This window comes from Acromyrmex echinatior, chromosome 1, assembly GCF_024713525.1.
Source record: "Acromyrmex echinatior isolate Ae372 chromosome 1, ASM2471352v2, whole genome shotgun sequence".
In the NCBI taxonomy this organism is placed as follows: domain Eukaryota; kingdom Metazoa; phylum Arthropoda; class Insecta; order Hymenoptera; family Formicidae; genus Acromyrmex; species Acromyrmex echinatior.
Window position 1 is genome coordinate 2102386 of NC_141852.1, and position 26472 is coordinate 2128857.

Here is a 26472-nt window from a genome sequence, read left to right on the forward strand (position 1 = left end):
ATATTTTTCAATTATACCCTATAAGGAATATTCTAAGCATTTTGTAGGAAAAGTATAAAATATAATTACAATTTTTTATTCAAATTTGATCAAATTACACGAAAAAGGGTTCAAAAGCATTTAAAAAATTAAAACAAACCTGTATATATTTGAAAAGAATCCTGTTGACATTTGTAGTTTCGGTTTTAGAAAAAAAAATACAAGTTTTCTTAAAAGTTGACATTTTTCATTGTCAAAGAATTATTCTTAAATGGTATGTTTATGTCGAATTATTCCGGCACGAAATATTGTTTTCGTTTGACATTAATTAAATTAAATCGACTCTCTCTCCCCCCTCCCTCTCCCCCTCTCTCTCCCTCTCCCTCTCTCTCTCCCTCTCCCTCTCCCCCTCTCTCTCTCTCTCTCTCAATTATTTTAATACAATGTCATCTATTCTAACATTTAATGCTCCGCTATTGCTATTCGAAATTGTGACATTAGAAGAAAATAAAGAATGAATACAAGTTATATTTAAATAAAAAACAGAAAGACAAAGAGCTACGAGCTAAAACAATTATTATAAATTAAAAAATTTTAAACCGTTAATAAATAAAACATATCATCTAGTTAAAATATAAACTTTAATTTGCTGGTAACAAACAAAACAAAACAAATCGATCCTTGTTGGATTCATTATCAATGTGAACAAAAATAATAGTGGAAATATTACATAGATAAGTTGTATTTGTGTATAAAAATTTATAATTAAAGCACACATAATTACAGCACATATAATTAACCAGCTTGACTCATCAGGTCTTCTTTTAATTTATGTTATTATTAACAAAATATATTGTTTCCTTATTTTATTAAACATAAAAATGTGTTTAAAAAAATAAAATGCTTGAAATACAATTTAATTCATATGTATATAGCTTATTTAAAATAGAAATATTAACACATTTTATAAAAATATAATATAACCTTAATGTTAATACTTTTAAGCGAAATAGACATCACGCGCACATAAGATTCCAGAGATAAATATTTCTGGAATCTTATATCCGCGTGATGTCTATTTCTGCACAATTTGTGAATGTAGCATGTTTATATGAACCAAGTATCGATTTATATCTGGAGTTGAAAAGTGGATGTATTATCTCAGAAAAGTGAACCGTCAGAGCTATGTAGTTTACATCCACTTTGTCAGAGGACCTCACAGTAGTGAGCGGCAGCATATGGCCATATTGTGGATGCGTCCAATAGCTGCGTTCGGCAATGCAAATCTAATGCGTCGAAGTGCTCTTTTTCTACAGTGTACGTGACATATGCGATAATATAAGAGTACTCCGACGCCTCAGATTTGGCATTACCGAACGCAGCTATAATGTGGCGCCGAGCGTATCTGGGCGTCGGCGACGGCTAACTAATGGCGAAGGAAGATTTGCGGGAAATCACTAAGCTCAAAGAAATGTTACTCATTGTTTCTAACTCACAAGCCATAAAGCGATTTAATATAAACTCAAATAAATACTTAGTATAGATCGAAAGAGTAAAGACGTAATTCCGTGCGTTATGACAATTTGGATATCGGTATTGCATTATTAGGTTAGAATATGAGAAACTAAAAAATCTATGATATAGTAATTACCTAACGACATGAGCAATAATCGATGTCGATCTCGCATGAACATGAAATGATGATTAATCTTATCAAGCACTAACTTAAAATCTATCGCTAAGGCTTACAAAAGTTCTGCACATGAAAAACGCCATGATATCAGAGACAGAGAGAAAGGAAAACCGGAAAAAAGAACTAATTTGAGCGCCGCAACTAACGCCACAAACATCTTGCGGTTACAGGTTTTGGCCCGGAATGTCCTTTCTCAGGTTTCTCTCTGCACACAGTTTCTTTCGTAACAGTAATCATAAAACCGGTTCTACATTAGTTGCAAGCCGATCGCAAGTTTGTTGCGACAGCCTGAAGCTTTTAAAATCAACGCAAAGACGTATTGTAAGGATAAGCCAATTAGAATTAAGAGTTCAAAAAAATTCTTGACTGTGATTGGCTCATTTTTACCGTACGTCTTATGGTTACTGTTACAGAAAGTGTGCCATAACCTTAAAAGAATTGATCAATCACAGCAGAATCCATAAAGCCATAACATAACCAGTAACTAATCTAATATATTGATTTCTTTACTGCTTACGTCTTACTGCCTTAAGTTTTTGTGTGCCATGATCTTGATTCTCTTCGCATTCGACTGTAATTGGTTAATTTCTTACGGCTTAAGGCTTAATACGTCTATCGTAAATCCGGACTTAATGTCGCAGCACATATTTTTGCATAACGCATATTGTATAAGCAAATCAACTAATTAAAATCTTTCCTCTTCTTCTATTCCATAGAAAAGAAAAAATTCGATTCCCTTATGCACTATGCATTATGCATTAGGACATTGGATATTCATCAATTTTGATCACATGACTTGTTTTGACGCTGAAAATGAGCGTTGTAGCGTTAAGTGAAAACCCAGCAAGAGTTTGCCGTGATCATTATCGATAATGTTGATAATAAAAATATTCTTATGGCTTCTGCACACTGGACGCGGAAACATTTGCTGTATGACAAAATGTGATGCGATAGTCAATAAACTTATAGCTCCTAATGTATTCATTGGTTACTGTGTCTCATTTTGCTGCAAGTGTTTCCACGTCCAGTGTGCAGAAGCCATAAGAATATTTTCGACATAGCTATCAACCTTTATTTACTGGAATACGTCATTCTGAAAACTAGTATTTACATTGGACGCGGAATATTAGAGAAATGCGACCAATTGTTGATTAGAATTTCTGTTGTATACTCTAACAGAAATGTTAAACGAATTTATAATTGATTTTTTTTTCGTAATCTACGTATCTCAAAAAATACGCCTCATGGGAAACCGTCACTTTCCATCGCGTATGTATATACATACATATGAGGATAATCGAATGAATCATTAAAAAAATTTTGGAAAATCTTGTGAAATCAGTCTTAAGCGGGGAGCACAGACTCTTGCATAATGCATAACACGTTAGGCATAAGAAATCCAACCAATCAGAATTCTTTATTTTAAGGAAACGAAAGATTTTAATTGGTACATTTTCTTATGCATTACGTGTTATGCGTTATATAAGAGTCTGTGCTCCCCGCTTTAGGCTTATTGACGCATTTTTGCATGAAACGAAAGAATCTGGCAAAAAAAGCATCGCTCTGCCTTGTGATCTGAGATATTAAGCGTTAAAGTTGATGACTATTAAGAAATTGTCATAGAGGGAAAATGAGGTATAATTGTACTGTTCCACATAGGTTTTGATTGGTTTCGATTTTCCACGCGATGCAAAGGGGCGCACGACTTTTATAATTGTATTGTTGCAAAATCGAAACCCACATGCATTTTTTCAGACAGAATAAATTAAAGTGAGCCAGAAATTGGATTCGATGCATGATAATTCCATCATTTTTCGACCTAACAACAAATAACGTAAAAAACATAAAGTAACGCAAAAATAATATTTAAACGATATGATTAGTTGGCGTAAGTTACGCTTTCGCAAATTAGGCCGCACTCTAAAGGGTATTCTACAATGTGTTGCAAACAACCATTGCCAGTTGAAACGTTTATCGCGACAACTAGAGTTTTCTTTAAGAGTTACGACACCTGTCTCACGCACGTGCGCGTCCGCCATTAATAGGGAATATGAGTATAAGATAGAGTGAGAAAGCAATAAGCTATTTTCTCTGTTTTAATATAGGTTTTTCTCTGTCTTACTATCGCTTTCGTTCCCTGAATATGAAGGAACCAATCAAAAATAATCACTCGATGGTTTAACTCTTACTAGAGGAACTTTAGCAACAACCAATCAGAAGCATAAATAATATCATTAACGTTTCTAATTGATTGTCGCAAACATTTCAACTGGCAACGAATATTTGCAACGCATTGTAGAATGTTACTAACCTTTATATGTTACTAACTGCGGCGACTATAAATGAGGTTGAGTAGCTGACACTATTATTATACTTTTTTTTGTTTAATATACACGAAAAAAGTTACATTTAATCTAACTCTATCCGAAACGGATCTATCTCATCCGTGCGCATATACAATTCTGTTCCAATTGATTCGTAGACGATGTAAAGCGGGGAGCACAGATTCTTGCATAAGAGTATTCCCACACAACTTGCATAGCCGTATAAATATATACATAAAGAAAATTATCCAATCATTTCTCCTATAAAGATGCACGTAAAATGTTATTGGATAATTTTCTTTATGCATATATTGAGTCATCTAAAAAGTATCCGCGGTACTTTGTCACTAGATATATGACCATCAACATACATCTAGTGACAAAAAACCGCGAATACTTTTTAGATGACCCAATATGATCAATCAAAGTAATAGGTGCTAAAATTCTTTTGTCCTCAGGATGCGATCTCATGGTGCGGAATTGGCGCAATGCAAAATTAGCGGAACACTTGTGATTGGTCATGGTTTCATTCCGCCGATTCCGCTGTTTTTCTTTTGTGTAAATTTATTTTTTTTGCGGATATCTGCATGTGCGTGTACATATGTATACTTATAAAAACTAATCTTATTAAACTGGTTTAAATGGAGAAAATTGTCTCCTATAAGCACATGGTTAATCAACACGCTGAGGCGTGTTCAGATTCCCACCTAGTATTCTCCGGGTGTCATGTCATTTTTGTTTAACATTTAGTAAATAAAAAAAATAGAGTGATAATGAAATTTCAACATAATGCTAAAGATAATCAATTAAGTCTCCAGATAAATACGGAGGTCAAGAATGGTCAGAACGAATGTCGTATATATAGCATACAGAAAGGCGAAAATATATTGGGTCATCTAAAAAGTATCCGCGGTACTTTGTCACTAGATATATGACCATCAACACACATCTAATGACAAAAAACCGCGGATACTTTTTAGGTGACCCAATAAATCAAAATCAAAATGGGTACACAAATAAAGTCGGGGCAATGTCCCTGTATGTATGTGTGATTTCCGATCCGCAAGAATTTAATTTCCCATGGAGTGGAACTTGCAGATGCGCAATCAATGACAAACGCTATTCCGGTGGATCTAATAAAACTGATCTATGGGAAGGCTTTTGTGATTGGTCAACCCTAATTGCGCATTCCGGAAATTCCGCTCTATAGGACATAGGAAAACACATTTTAGCGGAACGGAATCGGTGAAATAAAGCCACGACCAATCACAAGCGTTCCGCTAATTCCGCACCATAGGATCACACCCTCATTGATCAAATTTCAATCTTTAATCTTCAATCTCAATTTTCAATGCGTAGTCCTAGTCGATTATATTGTATTTTGAAATGAGGTGAAAATTACAAAAGTGAACAAATTCACTAGATTATTCATAATTTAATTGGTCAATACCTAGTAATCATTGCTCACTTTGGTAATTTTCACCTCATTTCAAAATACACATTCGAGCCCCTAATCGGCATCATCTACAATACACGGAGTAAGAGGTAAGAGTAAGAAATTGACCAATCACAGTCGAATGTGAGAAGAATAATCGACTATGATTGGTCAATTTCTTACTCTTGCTTCTTCCTCTGTGTATTGTAGACGACGCATTATGCCCGTTCTACGATAGAGTCGCAAATTGTAAGCCATAAGAAATTGGCAATCACAGTTAAATCTGAGAAGAATAATCGACTATAATTAGTTAATTTCTTGCCACTGGCTTGCCATTTACGTTTCTATTGTGTAAACAGGCCTTATATATGATCTACAATGGGCAGTAGTAGTAGTGGATTAAGGAGTAAGCATAGAAATCGACCAACCATAGTTGAATATGAGAAAAATAATCAATTATGATTGGTCGATTTCTACGCCTACTCCTTAATTAACTGCTATTAGGGGCTCTGCACAATGAAAGGAACAGAAAACAGAGAACAGAGAATAAGAATTTCAACCTATCAGAAACTGCATATTTTCACAATACATGATTTCTGATAGGTTGAAATTCTTATTCTCTGTTCTCTGTTGCCTGTTCTTTTTATTATGCGGAGTCTCTCACATTGTAGACCATGCATTAGAAATGGAATCAGACTATGCATTGAAGATTGAGTTTAAAAATTAAAGATTGAAATTTCACCAATGAGAACAAAGAAATTTTGGCTCCTTTTGTTTTGATTGGTCAAACTTCAATCTTTTAATCTTCACTCTCATTCTTCAATACGTAGTCTGATTCCGGCCTAAGATGTATTAAGTATTTGGAAATCACCCATATATACAACCTAAGAACCACCAAGATGGCAACTTCTTCGGTTTCATTAAATACGCGGAATAAAAAGCATTTTTTGGGTGTACCGGCACCCTTGGGATATGTTGCTGGTGTTGGCAGAGGGTAAGTTTTAATCTGGTATATAGTATTTGTATGCATTTATCTCCACGTATCGATATAAATTATAATTAAATAACAAACTTGTAATTACTTTTTTCTATTCAGAGCAACGGGATTTACAACACGATCTGATATTGGTCCCGCTCGAGATGCCAATGACGTTTCGTAAGTAAAAAATTACATTATTTAATTGAAAAAAGGTAATTATTTGGAATAGCTATCTCACCTCCAATTTTAATGAAATTAGGCTCATTCGACGCGTTTTTTTGCGTAAAACGAAAGAATCTGGCAGAAAAGAAAGTGTCACTCTGTTCCGCGAAGCGAGATATTAATCTACCTAGATATCTATCTAGATATTAACCTCAATAGTAGTGTTCACTACTATTGAGGTTACGAAACTTGCTATGTTGACATAATGTAATAAACTATGCATATCTAGTATCACGTATGCATGCTCTGATCACATACATACACTTTGTGTATTAAATCTTCGCCATACTAAGGCCATTCGTATATTATTGCCAGTTGTTAGTACAGTATAATATACATAATGGAAACTACCTATAAATTTTTAGTACTGACAGTTGACTAACAGTGATATATGAACATAGCCCAAATGAGAGTGAGACATAATAGTTCTATAAAGTTCTATAAAGATTAGACAGAAGGTATGGTCAACGCGACGCTGCAAATGCTTTGAAACATTTTTTAACTGATCAGTTTGTAAAATTTTTTCTTCTAATTGGTCCATCAAATGCTTCGAAGCATTTGTAGCGAGACTTTGATCACAGCCAAACTCCTATCCTAGGTAGAGTGTACATTGAATATACTTATTTAATCTTTGCTTTGTTAAATGAATGAGTCTAATATATATATATATATACTTAAAATAATAGATTCTGAAAGGATTAGACATTAGATCCCTAAGCAATGTAAAATGTATATTAAAAATATTTATTATCTTGGTTTTATTAAATAAATAAGTCTATAATATACTAAACAATAGATATCAAGAAGATTAGGCAGACCCATAAACAAAGTAAGATGTATCACAAATAAAATCATAGCGTACATTATTGCTGCTGTGTCTCTAGGAGAACTTTGTCCTCTTCTCACAGCTTCTTTTTCTACCTGTGTCTGTACTATCTATAGGGTATATTCCAAAACTCGACTCCGTCAATCCAGTATCATTTTTATCCCTGTTCACCGAATGTTGGACAAAAATAAAAGATACTTGTACTTGACAGAATCAAGTTTTAGAATGCTTCTAATTTTTAATTTATTGTGAACATAACAGAGATGACAGACATGCTCCACCCACGAAACGTACAAAAAAGAAAGAAGAAGAGGAAGAAGATGAAGAAGATTTGAACGATTCAAATTATGATGAATTTTCAGGATATGGAGGTTCTCTTTTTAGTAAAGTAAGTAGAAAGATCTGTTAAATAATAATGTAAATATTAATATTCTCATATTATGTTAGGATCCTTATGATAAAGATGATGAAGAAGCAGATGCTATTTATGAGGCTATTGACAAACGAATGGACGAAAAACGTAAAGAATATAGGGAAAAGCGTCTCAGAGAAGAATTGGAACGTTATCGTCAGGAACGTCCCAAGATTCAACAGCAATTCTCAGACTTAAAAAGAGAATTGGTTAATGTAACTGAAGATGAATGGAAGAATGTTCCTGAAGTAGGAGATGCTAGAAATCGAAAGCAGCGTAATCCAAGAGCAGAAAAGTTCACTCCGTTGCCAGATTCTGTACTGGCGAGAAATTTAGGAGGAGAGACATCTACTAGCATTGATCCATCTAGCGGTCTCGCTTCCATGATGCCAGGTGTGGCGACACCTGGTATGTTAACTCCTACGGGGGATCTTGATCTCAGGAAGATTGGACAGGCCAGAAACACATTAATGAATGTCAAGCTGAATCAGGTTTCTGATTCTGTAGAAGGCCAAACTGTAGTTGATCCAAAAGGATACCTTACGGATTTACAGAGTATGATACCTACTTATGGTGGAGACATAAAGTAAGTAAATAATTATTGTACATATTTGGTTTTAAAGTAATATTTAATTTCAAAATTTTATAAATGGATAAGACCTTTAATACAATTTTTTTATTTTTATAGCGACATAAAGAAAGCCAGATTATTGTTAAAATCCGTCAGAGAAACTAATCCTAATCATCCTCCTGCATGGATTGCATCTGCGCGTCTAGAAGAGGTGACTGGAAAGGTTCAAGCGGCAAGAAACTTAATAATGAAAGGATGCGAAGTTAACCCTACTTCTGAAGATCTGTGGTTAGAAGCTGCAAGACTGCAGCCACCAGATACAGCAAAAGCAGTAATAGCACAATCAGTGCGCCACATTCCGACATCTGTGAGAATTTGGATAAAGGCCGCGGATTTAGAAACGGAAGTAAAAGCGAAGCGAAGAGTATATCGAAAGGCACTAGAACATATCCCAAATTCGGTCCGACTGTGGAAAGCGGCTGTTGAGTTAGAAGAACCCGAGGATGCACGAATCTTGCTCAGTCGTGCGGTCGAATGTTGTCCGACTAGTGTAGATTTGTGGCTTGCTCTTGCTAGATTGGAAACTTATGATAATGCAAGAAAAGTCTTAAATAAAGCTAGAGAGAATATCCCAACCGATAGACAAATTTGGACTACTGCTGCAAAATTGGAAGAAGCAAATGGCAATAAACATATGGTGGAGAAGATTATCGAACGTGCTATATCTTCGTTAAGTGCGAATGGAGTAGAGATCAATAGGGAACATTGGTTTAAAGAAGCTATGGAAGCTGAAAAAGCAGGAGCAGTGCACTGTTGTCAAGTTATTGTTAAAGCTATTATCGGTTTTGGAGTAGAAGAAGAGGACAGAAAACATACTTGGATGGAAGATGCTGAAGCTGTGAGACTAATAATTTTCTATATAATTTTGTAATTTCTTATATAAACAAATGATATATATGCGAAATGAATATTTATATTTAAAAAATATGCTTGCAGTGCGCTCAACAAGGAGCATTGGAATGTGCCAGAGCTGTCTATGCTTATGCATTAACGACATTTCCTAGTAAGAAATCAATTTGGCTACGTGCAGCTTATTTTGAAAAGACATATGGCACGCGGGAATCTTTGGAAACTTTATTACAAAGAGCAGTCGCTCATTGTCCCAAGAGCGAAGTGCTTTGGTTGATGGGTGCAAAATCAAAATGGCTAGCTGTAAGTAGATTCACTCGTATAATTTATACGTTTATAACATTTATTTCTCTTATTTATCATTTCTTTTTATCTGCAATTCTATTGCTTTCAGGGCGATGTACCAGCAGCTAGAGGTATTTTGTCTCTCGCGTTTCAAGCTAATCCAAATTCCGAAGAAATTTGGTTGGCAGCTGTGAAACTCGAATCTGAAAATTCAGAATATGAGAGAGCACGACGTTTATTGGCAAAAGCCAGAGCATCCGCTCCGACGCCTAGAGTAATGATGAAAAGCGCCAAATTGGAATGGGCTCTTAATAATCTTGACGCAGCATTACATCTATTAAAAGAAGCTCTCGAAGCCTTTGATGACTTCCCCAAATTGTGGCTAATGAAAGGTCAAATTGAAGAACAACAAGGATATTTAGACAAAGCAATAGATACATATAATCAAGCGGTAAAAACGATTTTTTTCTAATATAATGCGAATGCAAATAAAGTTATGTATGTCTTTTTTTATACATTATAGATCAAGAAATGTCCAAATTCGATACCTTTGTGGTGTCTGCTAGCGCGATTGGAGCACAGGAAAAATCAAGTGACTAAAGCGCGTTCAGTTTTGGAAAAAGCAAGACTTAAAAATCCTAAAAATGCGGAGTTATGGCTGGAAGCTATACGGAATGAATTAAAAAAAGGTGGTGCGCGCGATATGGCAAATACATTAATGGCTAAAGCATTACAAGAATGTCCCACATCTGGACTGCTCTGGGCAGAAGCAATTTTTATGGAACCTCGACCTCAACGGAAAACGAAAAGTATCGATGCCACTAAAAAATGCGAACATGATCCTTACGTTCTTTTGGCAGTATCAAAGTAAGTGTTCTTTTAAAATTTTAGAATATTAAAATATCAAGTCATTATATGTAAAATAATATAAAGAAGTTGAGTATTTATATTCAAAATAATTGAGTTTCCCCTTCCTTTCCTCTTTTGTCTCTTTTCTATTCCTTCCTTTCTTCCTCCCTCTTTTTTTCTTTTTAAAGTAATGCAAACATTGTATGGATGTTTCCATTACAGATTATTTTGGTGCGAGCACAAGATTTCGAAGTGTAGAGATTGGTTTAATAGGACGGTGAAAATAGATTCAGATTTAGGCGATGCATGGGCGTATTTTTACAAATTCGAACTACTGAATGGTACAGAAGAACAGCAAGAAGATATAAAAAAGAGATGTATAGCCGCAGAACCTCATCATGGCGAAAATTGGTGCAAAGTTTCCAAAAATATAACAAATTGGTGTCTGAGTATAGACCAAATCTTAGTGCTAGTTGCAAAAGAGTTACCCATTCCTATATAAAACATACAAAAATTATCATGACACATCAAAACGCAGGTATTATAAACTTAACTAATATGTAAGTGTATAAATAAATCTGAAAAAACTCTGATTTCATATTCTTGTTTTTTTAATAGATAAGATATTTGTGTATATAACATTACAACCATTGGGCAAATTAGATATTTCGGAAAAAAAATTATATTGATTATTATTAATTTACAAAATTCAATATAATATACAATATCACAGAATTTCTTAATCATAATTTTGATTCTAAAATTGTTTTACTGATTGTTTTTTAAATAAATATTTTTTTATCTACCTTTACAGATTTAAAAATCCTTCCCCTCTTTCTCACAATTAAAGTGTAAGTGATAATGTACTCCAAACTGGTCGACTTTATGTCAAAAATGAAAAAAGTTGGAAAATTGCAGTTTTTTTATCGGCTTCTGATATCGACTCGCAATAATATATATAAATTTTATACTTTATATAAAATAAGTTTGGTTTGGACTAGGGATTATATATATGAACAAACAATATTTGTCGCGTTCAGCAGATTCAGTTGTTGCAGAGCAGATCCGTGAATGTTCGCTGCCATTGGTGTATTCTTTTAAATTATCTAATAGCAATGAGCGCTCATGGATCCGCTTCGCAACAGTTGAGTGTTAAATACGATCATTGTGTTCGTAGGATTAGCTTAGATATCTAATATAAAAAATTAATTAGTTATAAAATATATACATATATGTGCGTGCGATATTGATATAGTAGTGTGTACTGATATGTTACTGACACTTAAATTGTATGTTTGTGAGTCCTATTGAATTGACAAGTCCGGATCTACAATAAATATTTTAAGCCTTAAGAAATTGACCAATTACAATCGAATGCGAAGAGAATAATTGAAGATTCATTCATATCTTATGGCTTAAGACTTAAAAGACTTACAGATGGATTCAGTTCTTAGAGCGATATAGTTAACAAATATATTTCCTGGAAATATATTTGTTAACTATAAACCTTACATATAATTAGATAAAATCGGACGTTTCAGCTCCATTCGAATCATCCTCAGCGATGTCCAAATAATAAATTTAAATTAAAAAATTATTTGCAATGATTAAGTCCAAGAGAGCAGCCATTTGAGAAGCATCATTGTCAGTTAGTTTTCTAGTTAAATGAGCACTAAAGATTGACGTAGTGAATTAGAAATGATAAGCAGTGATAAAGATATGTAGAATTAATCGAAGAACTGACCAGCTGCAAACTATGAAGATAAAAATTTTTCCATAATTTACTTTAGATATGGTTTATATTGGGTCATTTAAAAAGTATCCGCGGTTTTTTGTCACTAGATGGTATTGATGTTCAACACATCAGTGATAAAAAACCGCGGATACTTTTTAGATGACCCAATAGTTTGCAACTCATGAATCCTTTGATTAGTTCTATCATCGACGAGATATTATTAAAGACTGTCAATCCTAGGCAAATTCGGCTGCATAAAAAAGGCCCCAAGGGCCCGGAAATAATTGAAAAACGCTAACATTATTAACAATTGATATAAATTTGCTATTATTAACATAAATATTTGGCTAATATATTACTAAATTCATGATTTTTTATTACATAAATGCTTCATAAATAAATATGCATATTTGTAAAATTATAATATTCCATATAATGTCGAAAAATACAATTTTTTCTCTGCAGTTATTTTTGTTGATAATCAAACTTTGACGATAACACTGAAATTACAATTTTAAAGAAAAATCGAGTATTATTGAGTTTTAAACACATATACACCGATACACGTCTACTAAACTACTAATAAATTACAAAATTATATCTTTATCACTGTATATGCTAATATATTTTATAGCATAGCATAACCATATATCCGATCGATGATAATGCCATCTGTGGTAATGCTTATAGCACTTATATTAATATATCTTTATCATTTGTAATTTATTACGTCAATCTTTAGTGCTCATTCAACACCTGCTAGACAACTAACTGACAACGATGCTTCTCAAATGTGAAATTGAAGAACCTCTCTCGGCTGCTCTCTTGGACCTAATCATTGCGAATAATTTTTTAATTTAAATTTATTATTTGGACATCGCTGAGGATTGCTCGAATTAACGGAGCCAAAACATCCGATTTCTAATTATATGCAGGTCTCCAGAAAATATATTTATTAACTCTAAGAACTACGTCTATTATTTTTACTTTCAATTGCCTGTCAATTAATTTATATTTATTTGCTATCTCGACAACTCAATTTAATTTATCTTATTTATACATTTTAGATTTAGAATTCCCTTAAAGCTCCTGAATAATTGCTGCGGCCGTCGTGAATCGTGACGTCAGAAGGAATAGAAATGCCACATTAATTTTTACAAATTTAATTTACTACTGACTGTTAGCGGGACAAAGATAGCCTCATTTTTACAAATATTTTAAAGTGATCTTAATTTGTTTTATCCAAATTGTCTTTATTTACAAATTTTTAGTATGTAACAATTTATATATGTATAAATTTATAGTATGTAACAAAAATTGTGTCATTTCTGACATCACGATTCAGTTTGGTCGCGGCGACTACTCAGGAGCCTTAATAATTTATTATAACAATTACTTCTAAATATTTATGTAATTTTTTTTTATTAAAAAAGACTTTTTATTTAAAAAACTTTTATTTAAAAATATTTCTTTATTTAATATTTTGTTCACTCTTTAATTTAATAAAAACTTTGATGACATAAAATGTCATAAAATATCATGTTATATAAAAAAAATTTGTCTCTTATCATTTAATTGTATTAATTATAATTATAATTAAATTGTATACAATTTGTAAATTTCCATGAAATATAAAGAAATTGTGTTTTTTTTCCTATTGTAAAATATATTATATATCATCTATGATTTAAATACGATCTAAAACTTGTGTTTTCGTGGAATAAGTATTTAGATACTTCTGAAATTCTTTATTAAGATAATTTTTTACAACTCTGATGATGTTGTCAAAGTTATCCTTTTTCTATTATTATGTACATATAATTGGCATAAATATATGTTTTCATATAATAAGAAACTTTTATCCTATTTTATTTTTAATAGAAAATAAGAAAAATAATAATAAACCTAGTATTCTAGTTTGAATATTGATACAGATAAAATTGACAGTAAGGACAGAAATAAAGATAAAACAAATCTGAAAAGAAGAGAAAGTGTATTACTAATGAGAATAAGATCTTTAGTTATTATACAAGATGATAACATTTATAATAACAGCGATATTGATAAAGAAGAAAATGATAATTTTGATGATATTTATAACTGTAATAGAGTTTGTTTAAATAAAAAGCTGTCAATTATAAAATATTTGAAAATATCATTTATTTCATTTTTATAATAACAGGCTTTAATTGATGCGAACATATCAACTTGAAATTCAGACCTTCAAATTTTATTTATGTATAGTTTGCTGTCTATCATGAGAAAAATTTTTATACATTAAACTGGTTTTTATAGATTTTATTATGCCTGTCACATACATCAAGCAACAGTAAAAATGGAAGGCAAAGAAAATAAACCAGGAATTTTAAGTTGTATTATAAAGGGTGAACTGTTTGATAATAATATTATCTGATAGATTTTATACCATGAACAGAACAAAGTAAATCTTATACAGATTTTTTGTGGAAATGAACCCATAAAAGAAATTGTTGTAACACATCACATTTTTAAAATTTACTTTAAAAGTATTAAAAAATGCTATTTTTAGGATTTTTAAAGGTTTAATTCTTTCAAAGGGATTCATTCTCAGTGACAAAAAGTCTGTAAAGATTTTGTCCCATTCATGGTCTATAAAAGTTTAAATTTATCGGTCAGTATAACTATTTATGATGTACTCACATAAATAATTTTCTCTCTAATCTTATTGTAATTATTTATTTTTAACAATACAAACATCGTATAAACCATTGATCTTATATTGTATATTAATATAGATTTGTAAATACAGGTCCTGGTCCAGTTTATAAATTACCAACATTAGTTGGCTACAACGGTCATGATCCATCTCGATATAGAAATCCAGCATATAGCATACGAGCTCGAACTGATATAAAGGCATCTGTGATAGGGCCTGGTCCTCATTACAATGTCAGAAATTTAACAAAATCTGGGTCAGATAATCCACCTGCTTACACAATCAGAGGAAGAAAAGCTTGGATTAGTGAGTATAAAATAGTGCTTTCCTAATTTGAAGCTTAGGAAAATAATATTAATATTTAATATGGCGATGAAGGTATGTAGTCGCCAGTTATGGCGGTGTATATTATGGCGATACGTCGTGTATGCAATACACTCAGAGTCTACTCAGCGGGGCCCCAGAGCTCATTATTGTTACTATCAACTTCCTCTGATTGGCCCATAAACGGTAGTCGGAAGGCAACTCTCTTTCGCCAGGTCGGTGGTGGCTCCGGTGGCGTATGCGGTGAGAGCTCCATTAATCTCTGCTTCTATGGTATCTCCCATTCGTTGCTCGACGTCTGCATGCCGGTGATCCGAGGCGGCATCACAGGCAGCAGCAAGAGGATAGCCGGAATGGCGACGTGTATGAGTCTGAGCACAAGAATTGTCGTAACACTTACTTAGAGACTTAAGTTGTAGACGTAAGTAGCTGATAAGCTTTGGCGTATGATGTATGATTTATTACCGTCTCTTGGAGACACGGTAATAAGTTGTACGTCATATGTGAAAGCTTGTGCGTTACTTACGTCACAATTTAAATTTAAGTAAGTGTTATGACAATTCTTGTGCTCAGATCCTATCTCCGGAACCGGCAGTCCTACATGCTGAGCAGTATCCTCAGCGGCCGTGTCGCTAACGCTGCGGTGAAACGTCGAGCGAGATGGGTCTCCATCTCGCTAGTAACGGTGAGCGTGGAGTCACTAGCATCTGCTGCTTCCGTTGCTGGCCACGCCTGCTAGTTGCTGCCGTTCCTCTGCGAGACCATGTTGGTTCGTTGTTGGCTAGCGTCCGCGCTGCGCCTCTGCTAGGTCGCGGCATCGCTGCAACTCTGCTGGTCAGCTGCTGCTGCTGCTGCTGAGCGGCATCTCTACTGATCGGCTACTGCTGGGCGGCACCTTTGTTGTCCAGCTGTGGTGTCTCCGTGGCTCTACTGATCAGCTGCTGCTGATGGGCTGTGCCTCCGCTACTGTCCGGCTGCTGCTGGGCACCTCTGCTATTCGGCTGCAGCGATTGCTGCGGTAATCTTGCCGGTAGCACAGTATATACAGCAACTCTCCTGATTTTATGTTGGTTAAAATGGAGTGTGCATGCGTGAAATAAGTAAATGAGTTGCCTCGTCTTTTTTCCTCTTTTTTTATTACTCTCTCTCTCTCTCTTTGTTGCTCTCTCTATTTAAATAATATATTTCAATGTTCCACTTAAACATTTGTCTTTCAAACATACATGGTTCAAAGTAGAAATTTAGAAAAAAGTATTGCGTGTATTGTCCATTTGGTGAAATGTTGTGTGAGAAATTGATCTAATTTTTGTGAAAAAGTGAACAAAAATAACATAGAAAACCGAGCAAGAAAGATTTCTTTTTATTTATTGTATTTTAAACATATTTTTTGGACATATATGTATATAAATTTCTTTTATATCAGCTTTCTCATAATATTTTCATAGATATAATTACATAATATTTCTTTATACAAATATATATTTTTGAGTTAATTTAATATCTTTCCTAATTTTTCTATATTTTTTCTTTATTTTTCAATATATTTACAATTTATTTTTATTAATTTTCATAAAGTTTCAATTATTTCATTGCAATATTAGGTTTATTCTCGTCGCATGCTCCAATATACTCCAATATGTATTATATTTCTACAATAGCACTTACTCACTTCAACGAATTCGTTGGATTGCGATGCGAATAAATCTAACGAGTTTTGCGAAGAATTTTGACAGAGTGAAAAGAGAAAAAAGTTTAAGTGGTAACCATGGCAACGCTAGGTAACTTACTTATTTCACATATGCGCGCTCCATTTTGGCCAACATCAAAGTTGCCGACAGAGAATTGCGCTACTGTATATACTGTATATACTGTGTCGATAGGATCTTCGCTCGTCTCGTAATACGATCATGTGGAAGGGATAACATGGTGTGTGCAAGCATCTTTCTCTGAATTTCCTCTTTGTTTATGAATATCGATAAGAGACTAAGAGGCTGCCAATTGTGTAACGTTTAAGTGTCTTAAATAATGTCTTAAGATGTTAATATAGCGGATTGAGTTATGATATCTTAAGGATCTGAACACAAGAATTATCGTAACACTTACTTTAGAAACTTACGTTGTAGACGTAAATAACGCACAAGCTTTGGCGTATGACGTACTCTTGGAGACACGACAATAAGTTGTACGTCATACGTGAAAGCTTGTGCGTTACTTACATCTACAATTTAAGTCTAAGTAAGTGTTACGACAATTATTCAGACCCTAAGATTGTACTTAAGACAGTCTTAAATGCAGAATTGACTATGAATACAGTTTGTTTCGCGTCGTGAAATAGGTATTGAATCTTTCCTTGTTTAACACACTTTATGTTTTTCTTTCTATAGAAAGAGAATACACTTTATGTTTCTCTTTCTATAGAAAATATAAAGTGCGTTAAACAAGTTCAGTACCAATTTCACGATACGAAGCAGGTCGTATTCATAGTCAATATTACATTTAAGACTGTTTTAAGTACAGTCTTAAGATGTCATAAATCAATCCGAGGACTGTATTATCTTAAGGCATTATTTAAGACAGTTTAAAATAAAAACGAACTGTGAATATCGCCCCAGCATTTAGCGTTTCACAGTTGGTAACCTTAGTCTCTTATCGAAATTCATAGACAGAAAGGGCATAGGTTCAGAGAAAGATGTTTGCAAATTGTATACACCATGTTATCTCTTTCACTATGAATATGATATAGATTGGTAGCAGTGTTGCGAATTCCGAGCCGCTTGCAACATTGTTATTAGCATGAAGAGAGCATAGATGACACACAACGCGCAAGTATACATTGATATGGACTCATCATAGTGTATGTATCTTCTTATGCCTCCTTCATGCTAGTAACCGTAACTGCAAGCGGTCCGGAATTTGCATCACTGCTTTGTAGCCACTGGTTACAACTTTGCTCGAGAGTGCAAGTGAGCTGCTCTCTTTCTCGCCGACCTTATATTGTATCTCCCGAGTAGATCTTGAGCGCGATTTTCGCTAGACGCGCCAGCCCCCTAGGGGTTGAGCTGCGGTACTCGCGCCTCGTCGCGCGCGCACGCGCTGCGACAAGCTCGCGCATAACTGGTTGTGTGGGTGACGTTCCTGTGCGGTGTAAGGAATCATCACTTAATAATATTAATATTTCTAGTGCCAGATCATGTTCCTGGACCCGGAGCATATTCTCCCGAGTTGTGTCCACCAATGAATCACAATCGTAGAGTACCAGCTTATAGTATCAAGTCACGAGGTGTGACAAAATTTCTAGATGAAGGACCCGGACCAAATTCGTACCTTTTACCGACATGCATAGGACCCAAAGTGCCTGATAAACCTGCTCAGAGTGCATTTTCTATGTAAAATGTGGACAGATCTGTTGTTATTTAATTGACAATTTTTAATTTACATTTTTCGCAATAGTTAATAAGATATTAATTACCAAAAATTACAAATATTGGTCTTGAATAATTTTTTACTCAAATACTATCAACTTTATAGAAAAGCTGCAAGAGACAAAAAATCATTTGTTTTCTTCTCATAAAGTTTTGAGAATTTTTTCAGAATTTTTTCAGAATTTTTTAATACCATATGTTTTCATATTGATAAAAATAAGAAAATGCAGTACTAAAAAGTTGATAAAACATTTTGAAAAAATTCTTACAGTTCTGAGAAAAAAATATAATTTTGTCACTTGCAGTTTTTCTGTAAAATTGATGATATTTGAGTAAAAAATTATTCAAGACCAATATTTGGCAATTTTGAGTAATTAATATACTTTGTTAACTTTGCGAAAATTACTTTCCAACTCAGTTTAGTCCACTCTATCTACACAAAAGCGATTGTCAAAAACCCTATGTGGATTTTGTCCCAGAATAATATTTCATGTGTTAGTATAGTGGACTAAATTGAGTAAAAAGTCTTCTACTATTTTGCAATTTTTGGAATGATTAATGAGATATTAATTTATGGAATTAGTCAAATTCGATCTACCGCTGAATACAAGCACGCGGTGAAATAAGACCACCCAGAGAGACACGTTCTTCGTCACTAGGTTGTTTATAAGCGACATTGACATTAACATGCCTAGCAACGGCGGACGCACACTTCATTGGGCGGTCTTATCTCGCTGCCCACTTGCATTGGGCGATAAGTTTAGGCAAATTTAACTATTTTCATAAATTAATCTCGTTAACCATTGCGAAAATTGCAAAATAGTAGAGGACTTTTCGACTCAGCTTAGTCCATTCTATCACTGCGAAAGTTTTGTAATTAATTATCAAATACACTGTATACATATACATATGTACAATATATATGCAGAGTGTCAGAATGACCGCCAAAATATTTCGTTTGCTGGTAGAGCAAACTAAACTATTATAAGTCGATAGTATTGTACTTGAGTAAAAAATTATTAAAAACCAATATTCGGCGATTTTTAGTAATTAACATCTTGTTAACTACTGCGAAAATTGCAAAATGAAGACTTTTCGACTCAGTTTCGATCCAGTCAGAAATGATAATGGAATCGACATCGAATCGATGTCGATTCGATGTCGATTCGATATCGATTTCATTATCATTTTTGACTGGCTGGTTAGTCCGCTTTACCAGCACAAAATATTTGCAGTCATTCTGGGACATCCCGCATATATATGTGTATACAGGGTGTAGAAAAAGTCCCGGACTCCTTATCTTAAAAATATCTTGAAAAGTAATCATTTTTGAGAAAAATGTTTTATACAAAAGTTGTAGGGTTGAAAATGACCTATTCTATTGACTGACCTTATCAGTTTGACCTTGAATGGCCACCAAGAGCCACCAAGATCATGTCAAGGTCAAATCGATTTTTTTAAAAGAAACACCCTATTTTTGATTTTAGAATCTAATAGCTGAGGTCGAGAGCTTTCCAAAACACTATAATAAAGCCTCTTTTTAATTAGTACTTTTCAAGTTATGAGAGTTGAAAGTCACTGAACCGCCACGGCATTAGCATTACCTAAGCTAACGTACTCATATCCCTTCTTTAATGATGCGAAAATGGGATGGTCATAGGAGGTCTTACGCAAGCGACAAGACTTTTTAATCAATGTTTTAGAAATAAAGACAATGGTATATCTAAATTAACTGTCATTCGTTTGAGCATTTGTCATTCCTTTAATCCAGCTCGCTTTACCTACCAATTTTTAGTTACTTTCTCGGCTAGACTCCACCGGGAACTTCGTCAATTACATCTCTGAATAGAAAACATTTTTAACTTATTACATGCAAAATTGATATCTCTAGAATAAGACAAGAACAAGTAAACAAAGATAAAACAAAAAATATTTATTCTTAAATTACATCATAAAAAGTTAAAGAATGAATTGCAATGTGAAAAATCGCATTAGATATATCATATCCCAGTATGGCGAGCTAGGATTAAAAGAATATTACATATTATAGCAAATATACTAAAATACTTGGCATCCCTCCGCAGTCTGAAAATATGCTAAACGATTATAAAAACTTAAGACTGAATTTCTGCAGAATTCGCGAGGCATGATTCTAAATTCATTTATTATTCGTTGACGTAAATCATTAAGATTTCGAGGTTTTGTATTATAAATTTTTCCCTTTAATTATCTCCACAAAAAATAGTCGAGTGGATTTAGATCAGGCGATCGTTCTGGCCATTCAATGTAATCCCTTCTTCCTATCCACCTATTCGGAAAAACTTCATTCAGATATTGGCGTACTCGTAAATCGTAATGAGGTGGCGTCTTGCTGGAACCAAATATTATTGAAGTTTTATCGAGCGATGTTTCGGATTGCCGGAACTATTTCATCTTGAAGCATAGCTAAGTAATTGTCAGCGTTTAAATTATCTTCAATAAAGAAAGGTCTAATAATGGCTTCATTTAAAATTCCAGCTCATATGTTGACTTTTTACTGATTCTATGTGCCTCGTACACATACATCCAATGAGGATTTTCATCGCTCCAATATCTGCAATTATGTCGATTTACAATCCCGGTTAGCTCAAAAGTAGCTTCTGAAAAAATAATGTTGATTACAAATAAAGATTTTTATCGATATTTAACATCATACTTTCTCAAAATTCAATGCGACGGTCAAAATCATCTTCACATAGTTCCTGCGTCAGATGGATCTTATATGGATGAAATTTCTTCTTTTTTAGAATTTTATGAACTGACATAGGCTCGATGTCATGTTGTGCAACTTTGCGAATTAAATTATGCGAATCTTCAATAAAAGACTGTAGAACATTCATTATCAGGATTTGTCGCTATTATTGGTCTACCTTATCTATTACGGTCTTTTACAAGACTCATTTCTTCAAAACGTTGTACAATCCGAATAACAGTCGATTTAGATATACATTGTATATTCTCATTCCTAAAAGTTTGATTGAAGTTTGAGTTCTGTCACATATGCGTGAGACCTCCTACGATTACCCCATCCTCGCATTATTAAAAGGGATATACGCTCCTATTCTGTAAGCATTATAAAATATTTTAAATAAATACTTTATAAACAAAGATAACTATGTGGCGATAAGCAATCTCAGAACGGAGTATCACGAAAAAGTATACCTTCGCAGGTCACAGAAAGAGTAAACTTGACAGGAGAAATCTCTAACTTATGTAGTCTCTAGCTTTGTTGAAAGGGTGGGAAGGAGGGAAAGGGGATGGAAAGAAGTAGGAGGAAAAGGAGGGGGAGAAGGAGAGGATAGAAGGGAGGAAGAGATAGAAATACAGACATTCGCGGACATGACTCACAAATCCAGTCGGGCAATCTCTACATAATACTTTAGATAATGCTAATACCGGCAGTTCCGTAACTTTCAACTCTCATAACTTGAAAAGTACTGATTAAAAAAAGGCTTTATTATAGTGTTTTGGAAAGCTCTCAACCTTAGAACTATTAAATTCCAAAATAAAAAATAGGATGTTTCGTTTAAAGAAATCGATTTGACCTTGATTTGACTTGGCGCCATCCAAGGTCAAATTGATAAGGTCAGTCAATAGATCATTTTCAACCTTACAACTTTTGTATGAAACATTTTTCTCAAAAATGATTACTTTTCAAGATATTTAAGAGGTCCTGGACTCTTTCTACACCCTGTATACATATATATATATTTTATATATATATATATATATATATATATATATATTATATATATATATAATTATTCGTTTATATATATATATATATATATATATATACGAACAATTTTATCATATATGAAATAAGTATATAATACATATGCACGCACGCACGCACGCACGCACGCACGCACGCACGCACGCACGCACGCACGCACGCACGCACGCACGCACGCACGCACGCACGCACGCACGCACGCACGCACGCACGCACGCACGCACGCACGCACGCACGCACGCACGCACGCACGCACGCACGCACGCACGCACGCACGCACGCACGCACGCACGCACGCACGCACGCACGCACGCACGCACGCACGCACGCACGCACGCACGCACGCACGCACGCACGCACGCACGCACGCACGCACGCACGCACGCACGCACGCACGCACGCACGCACGCACGCACGCACGCACGCACGCACGCACGCACGCACGCACGCACGCACGCACGCACGCACGCACGCACGCACGCACGCACGCACGCACGCACGCACGCACGCACGCACGCACGCACGCACGCACGCACGCACGCACGCACGCACGCACGCACGCACGCACGCACGCACGCACGCACGCACGCACGCACGCACGCACGCACGCACGCACGCACGCACGCACGCACGCACGCACGCACGCACGCACGCACGCACGCATATATATATATATATATTATATTATTAAATATTATATAATACATATTATATAATACAATATTATATTATACAATATTTATTTCTAATGTATTTTGTATCTTTTTAGCATTGGTTATCGTAAGATACAGAAAGAAATTTTAAAGAGTCCAGGCCCAGCCACGTATATCAAAATAAATTATGATATGATAAAACGACGAAGTCCGGCATATAGTCTAAAGGGAAGACACTTTTTATCAGAAAGATATCGCAGTCCTGCACCAGTCTTTTATCCATTGTATGATACACGAAAACGTTCACCTATGTATTCATTTGGTATAAAACATAGTGAATGCGCCGGAGTACCTATGACACAGCTAGATGAGGATTAATTTTATAATTAAATATTGTATATAAACATTTTGTTATAGTATTTTTTATATTTGCATAATAAATGCGACTATGCGCATACATTACGGTATAATAATATAATAGTGTAGCACACACTACTCGACAAAATCTAGCGAGCAATAAAAACTGGCTACCGATTTTTATTATAGATCTCTCATCATAAAATCATTGAACTTTTTCTAATGTTCATTCTCTAATGTTTAAGACTTTATAGAAAAAAAAATATTAGCATTAAGAAAGATAGAAAAATTTTCAATTTAAAAAAAGTTAATAAATTAAAGTTTAAAAGTAACTAAATTAAGTTAAAAATTAATGCATTTAAAATTAACTAAGTTAAGTTAAAAGTTATTAACTTTTTAACTTTTTTTTTTAACTTTTAACGTTTCAACTAGTTACTACTCAACCCTGCTATTGCCATTATGCGCAATGTTTCACCTTATATTCTTTCCACCATGATAGTATGAGCAAACGAAGGGTTCAGCTTTGTTCTGCGTTGCCTGTAAAATCAAGAATATAGCGGATTGTCATAGCTTAAAATTGTGGCGATGATGATTGAGACACAATAAACTACGATTGAGAGCTGAGTGAATATTGTATATAATTACACATATTAAGATGAATAAAATAGATGGAATCTCTTGTATTTTTGCTATATGCAAAAATATTAATAGAGGGGCTGGAAACAAAATAAGTTTTTTTCGATTTTTTAAGGATATTGAAAGATACGTGTCCACTGGGACATAAAACATCTTTAAGATCTCTTCCCAGTTACAAATGATTATAGAATCAACATCGATTCGATATCATTCAAATTCAGCGATCTGTAAAACTCTCAACATGTCTCACAGTCATGTGATCGGTGACCACTGACATCAAAGAAGCCAACAGCTACTGTCACTACTGTATATGATTATACTGTGATTGAGATCCGGATAGAGTTAAATTAAATATAGCTTTTTCTACGTATTAAACAAAAAAAAAAGTAAAAGTGCCGGCCACTCAATGTCCTCCAACCTCATTTACAGCCGCTGCAATTAGTAATATGTAATTGTTACTAGAAACACAAGCTTACATAGCCCTGAGGATTTATTCTTGAACTCGTTCGCAATGTTAAGAGTGCGCACAGTTCGAATGATGAAAATACATATACGTTTCTAATACGATATTGTTGAACATTAATAAATAGTACTCATAATTGGAAACATATTCGGTTGATTTACGTTTGGCAACGTCGAAAAATATATGTATTTTCTACAAATATCATTCAGAAATACGTCGTGTACAAAAAGATAGTACTTCATATTTTTATATTAATTGATAGAATCTTTAGAAAAACTGTATATATACATAAAAATATTTTAGTTAAAAATTTGTTATAATTTTTTATTAGCCCATACATATGAGACCATTTTTATGTCAACAAAAGATGTACAATATTATTGTACTTAATGTATAAGTTAGAATTAAAGGTGAAATAATCGGCCTTAATATTGTATATAATAAAATTGTAACAATCTTCTACGTATAATTATCATCTATATTTTCTAAAAAAATAACTATAATAGACCAATTATAGAATTATTAATAAAACAACTTACACTTTAGTCTGTGAAATTTAAAATAAAACCTATACATATAAATCATATAACTAGATTGACTGCGTTCAGCCAGAAAACGCAACTTAAAGGGATGCTGGAGCGAAAGCTGAAGTTAATCAAAGTCGATATTTTTTATTTCCAATGTATAAGATGCTTACGCCCTCTGAGTTAATATGATCATGTAGGAAATTCGATCGATTAATTATCGATATTTTTATTCCGTTTCCTACATTACCATCTTAGCAGGGACGTGTATTAGGGTCGGTTCCACAAATGTAAAATTTATTTTGGAAAATTTTCCAATTTTAGAATTGAGAAAAAAATAAACCGTAATTGAAGTTAATTTTATATTTGTAGAATCGGATCTTAGAAATACAGTTGTATTATGTACACATGCAATAGGCCGTGTCCCAATATATACCACCAGTATTAAAAATCTGTAATATACATAAAGTACAGATTTTTAACTTTAATAGTTATATCGACACGAAGCCGTAGTAGCACTTTTTCCTTACGTCCAATTGTCCATTTTAGGTAATAATAATATAGTATCAATAAATGAATACGACATTGCACATACATAATGTAATTCTTTTTCACGAATATCCATATATATATATATAGCTCTATATATATATATATATATATATATATATATATATATATATATATACAGGGTGTCATGAATATATACGGCCCCCACTCGTCCCGAGCAGACAGAGTGGACTAAATTGAATAGAAAAATCCTCTACCATTTTGTAATGCTCGCAATAATTAACGAGATATTAACGTTTAAAGATAGCCGAATACGCGCGTCCGCTCGACTTACTATTGTCAAAAGTACGGCCCACCGAGCGTGGGCCGCGAGGAGCGGAAATGGCCTAGCAGGCGCGCCGCGCCCTTTGAGCGTAGATGCTCGCGACGGTAAGCCCCGCTCCTCGCGGCTCGCGCGCTCGATGGGCCGTACTTTCGGCAATAATTGGTCGGGAGGACGTGCATATTCGGCTATCTTTAAACGTTGATATCTCGTTAATTATTGCGAGCATTACAAAATGGTAGAGGACTTTTCTACTCAGTTTAGTTCACAAAAATGGCATTGGGAATAAAGGAAAAAGTGCTATTACATCACGTTTGCTATTACATTACATTATACATGTATTTCAAATACATGATTACATCCGAAGATATATCTAAGTCACAGTCAGAGTGTATTTAGTAAAAATATACTTATTGTAACTTGCTGTTAGTCAACGTACACACTGACCTATAAGTATATATATTTGCTAAAACACTTTGAATATGATATACTTATATACATTTCATAAACGTACAGCATCGTACGAAAATTATGCATGTGACTATTGACTATGTAATGTATGTTATATATAT

At 34.1% G+C, this 26472-nt stretch overlaps 3 protein-coding genes and 1 long non-coding RNA gene across 6 annotated transcripts in view; 2 read left to right on the plus strand and 2 right to left on the minus strand.

Annotated features, from left to right (window-relative positions):
* Nucleotides 1-11289, plus strand: part of Prp6 (pre-mRNA processing factor 6) — a 44718-nt gene extending 33429 nt beyond the window's left edge. Inside the window, exons 1-10 of one of the 3 annotated variants that reach the window (XM_087404353.1) lie at nucleotides 6262-6425; nucleotides 6528-6587; nucleotides 7720-7846; nucleotides 7906-8456; nucleotides 8559-9339; nucleotides 9438-9653; nucleotides 9745-10086; nucleotides 10159-10502; nucleotides 10707-11022; nucleotides 11103-11289. In XM_087404353.1, coding sequence (XP_087260479.1) covers nucleotides 6331-6425; nucleotides 6528-6587; nucleotides 7720-7846; nucleotides 7906-8456; nucleotides 8559-9339; nucleotides 9438-9653; nucleotides 9745-10086; nucleotides 10159-10502; nucleotides 10707-10986 — 2796 coding nt within the window. In that variant the 5' untranslated portion in view covers nucleotides 6262-6330 and the 3' untranslated portion in view covers nucleotides 10987-11022; nucleotides 11103-11289. Of the gene's footprint in view, nucleotides 1-6079; nucleotides 6426-6527; nucleotides 6588-7719; nucleotides 7847-7905; nucleotides 8457-8558; nucleotides 9340-9437; nucleotides 9654-9744; nucleotides 10087-10158; nucleotides 10503-10706; nucleotides 11078-11102 lie in introns of those variants that run through there. The other 2 variants (XM_011065535.2, XM_087404355.1) reach the window with 2 other exon arrangements.
* Nucleotides 1-26472, minus strand: part of LOC105151690 (chitinase domain-containing protein 1) — a 95089-nt gene that overhangs the window by 67498 nt on the left and 1119 nt on the right. The gene's annotated exons all lie outside the window — the stretch shown is intronic.
* On the plus strand, nucleotides 12370-24473 carry LOC105151688 (ciliary microtubule associated protein 1A). Its single transcript, XM_011065529.2, has 5 exons — nucleotides 12370-13154; nucleotides 14515-14603; nucleotides 15008-15220; nucleotides 18420-18624; nucleotides 23205-24473. The coding sequence occupies exons 2-5, from the start codon at nucleotides 14555-14557 to the stop codon at nucleotides 23464-23466; spliced, it is 729 nt and encodes a 242-aa protein (XP_011063831.1). The 5' UTR covers nucleotides 12370-13154; nucleotides 14515-14554; the 3' UTR covers nucleotides 23467-24473.
* Nucleotides 14919-18436, minus strand: LOC147910815 (uncharacterized). The gene is made up of 2 exons (XR_015544517.1): nucleotides 15765-18436; nucleotides 14919-15609 (listed from the first exon to the last, which is right to left on the minus strand). It is a non-coding gene; the product is annotated as an uncharacterized LOC147910815 (long non-coding RNA).

What these genes read in the sequence shown, in the direction of transcription:
- LOC105151688 (XM_011065529.2), top strand. Translation starts at nt 14,555, where the DNA reads ATGGAAGGCAAAGAAAATAAACCAGGAATTTTAAGTTGTATTATAAAG. An exon ending in TTTAAGTTGTATTATAAAGG is followed by an intron (nt 14,604 to 15,007) that starts GTGAACTGTTTG and finishes TTGTAAATACAG; the next exon opens with GTCCTGGTCCAGTTTATAAA. An exon ending in AGGAAGAAAAGCTTGGATTA is followed by an intron (nt 15,221 to 18,419) that starts GTGAGTATAAAA and finishes TAATATTTCTAG; the next exon opens with TGCCAGATCATGTTCCTGGA.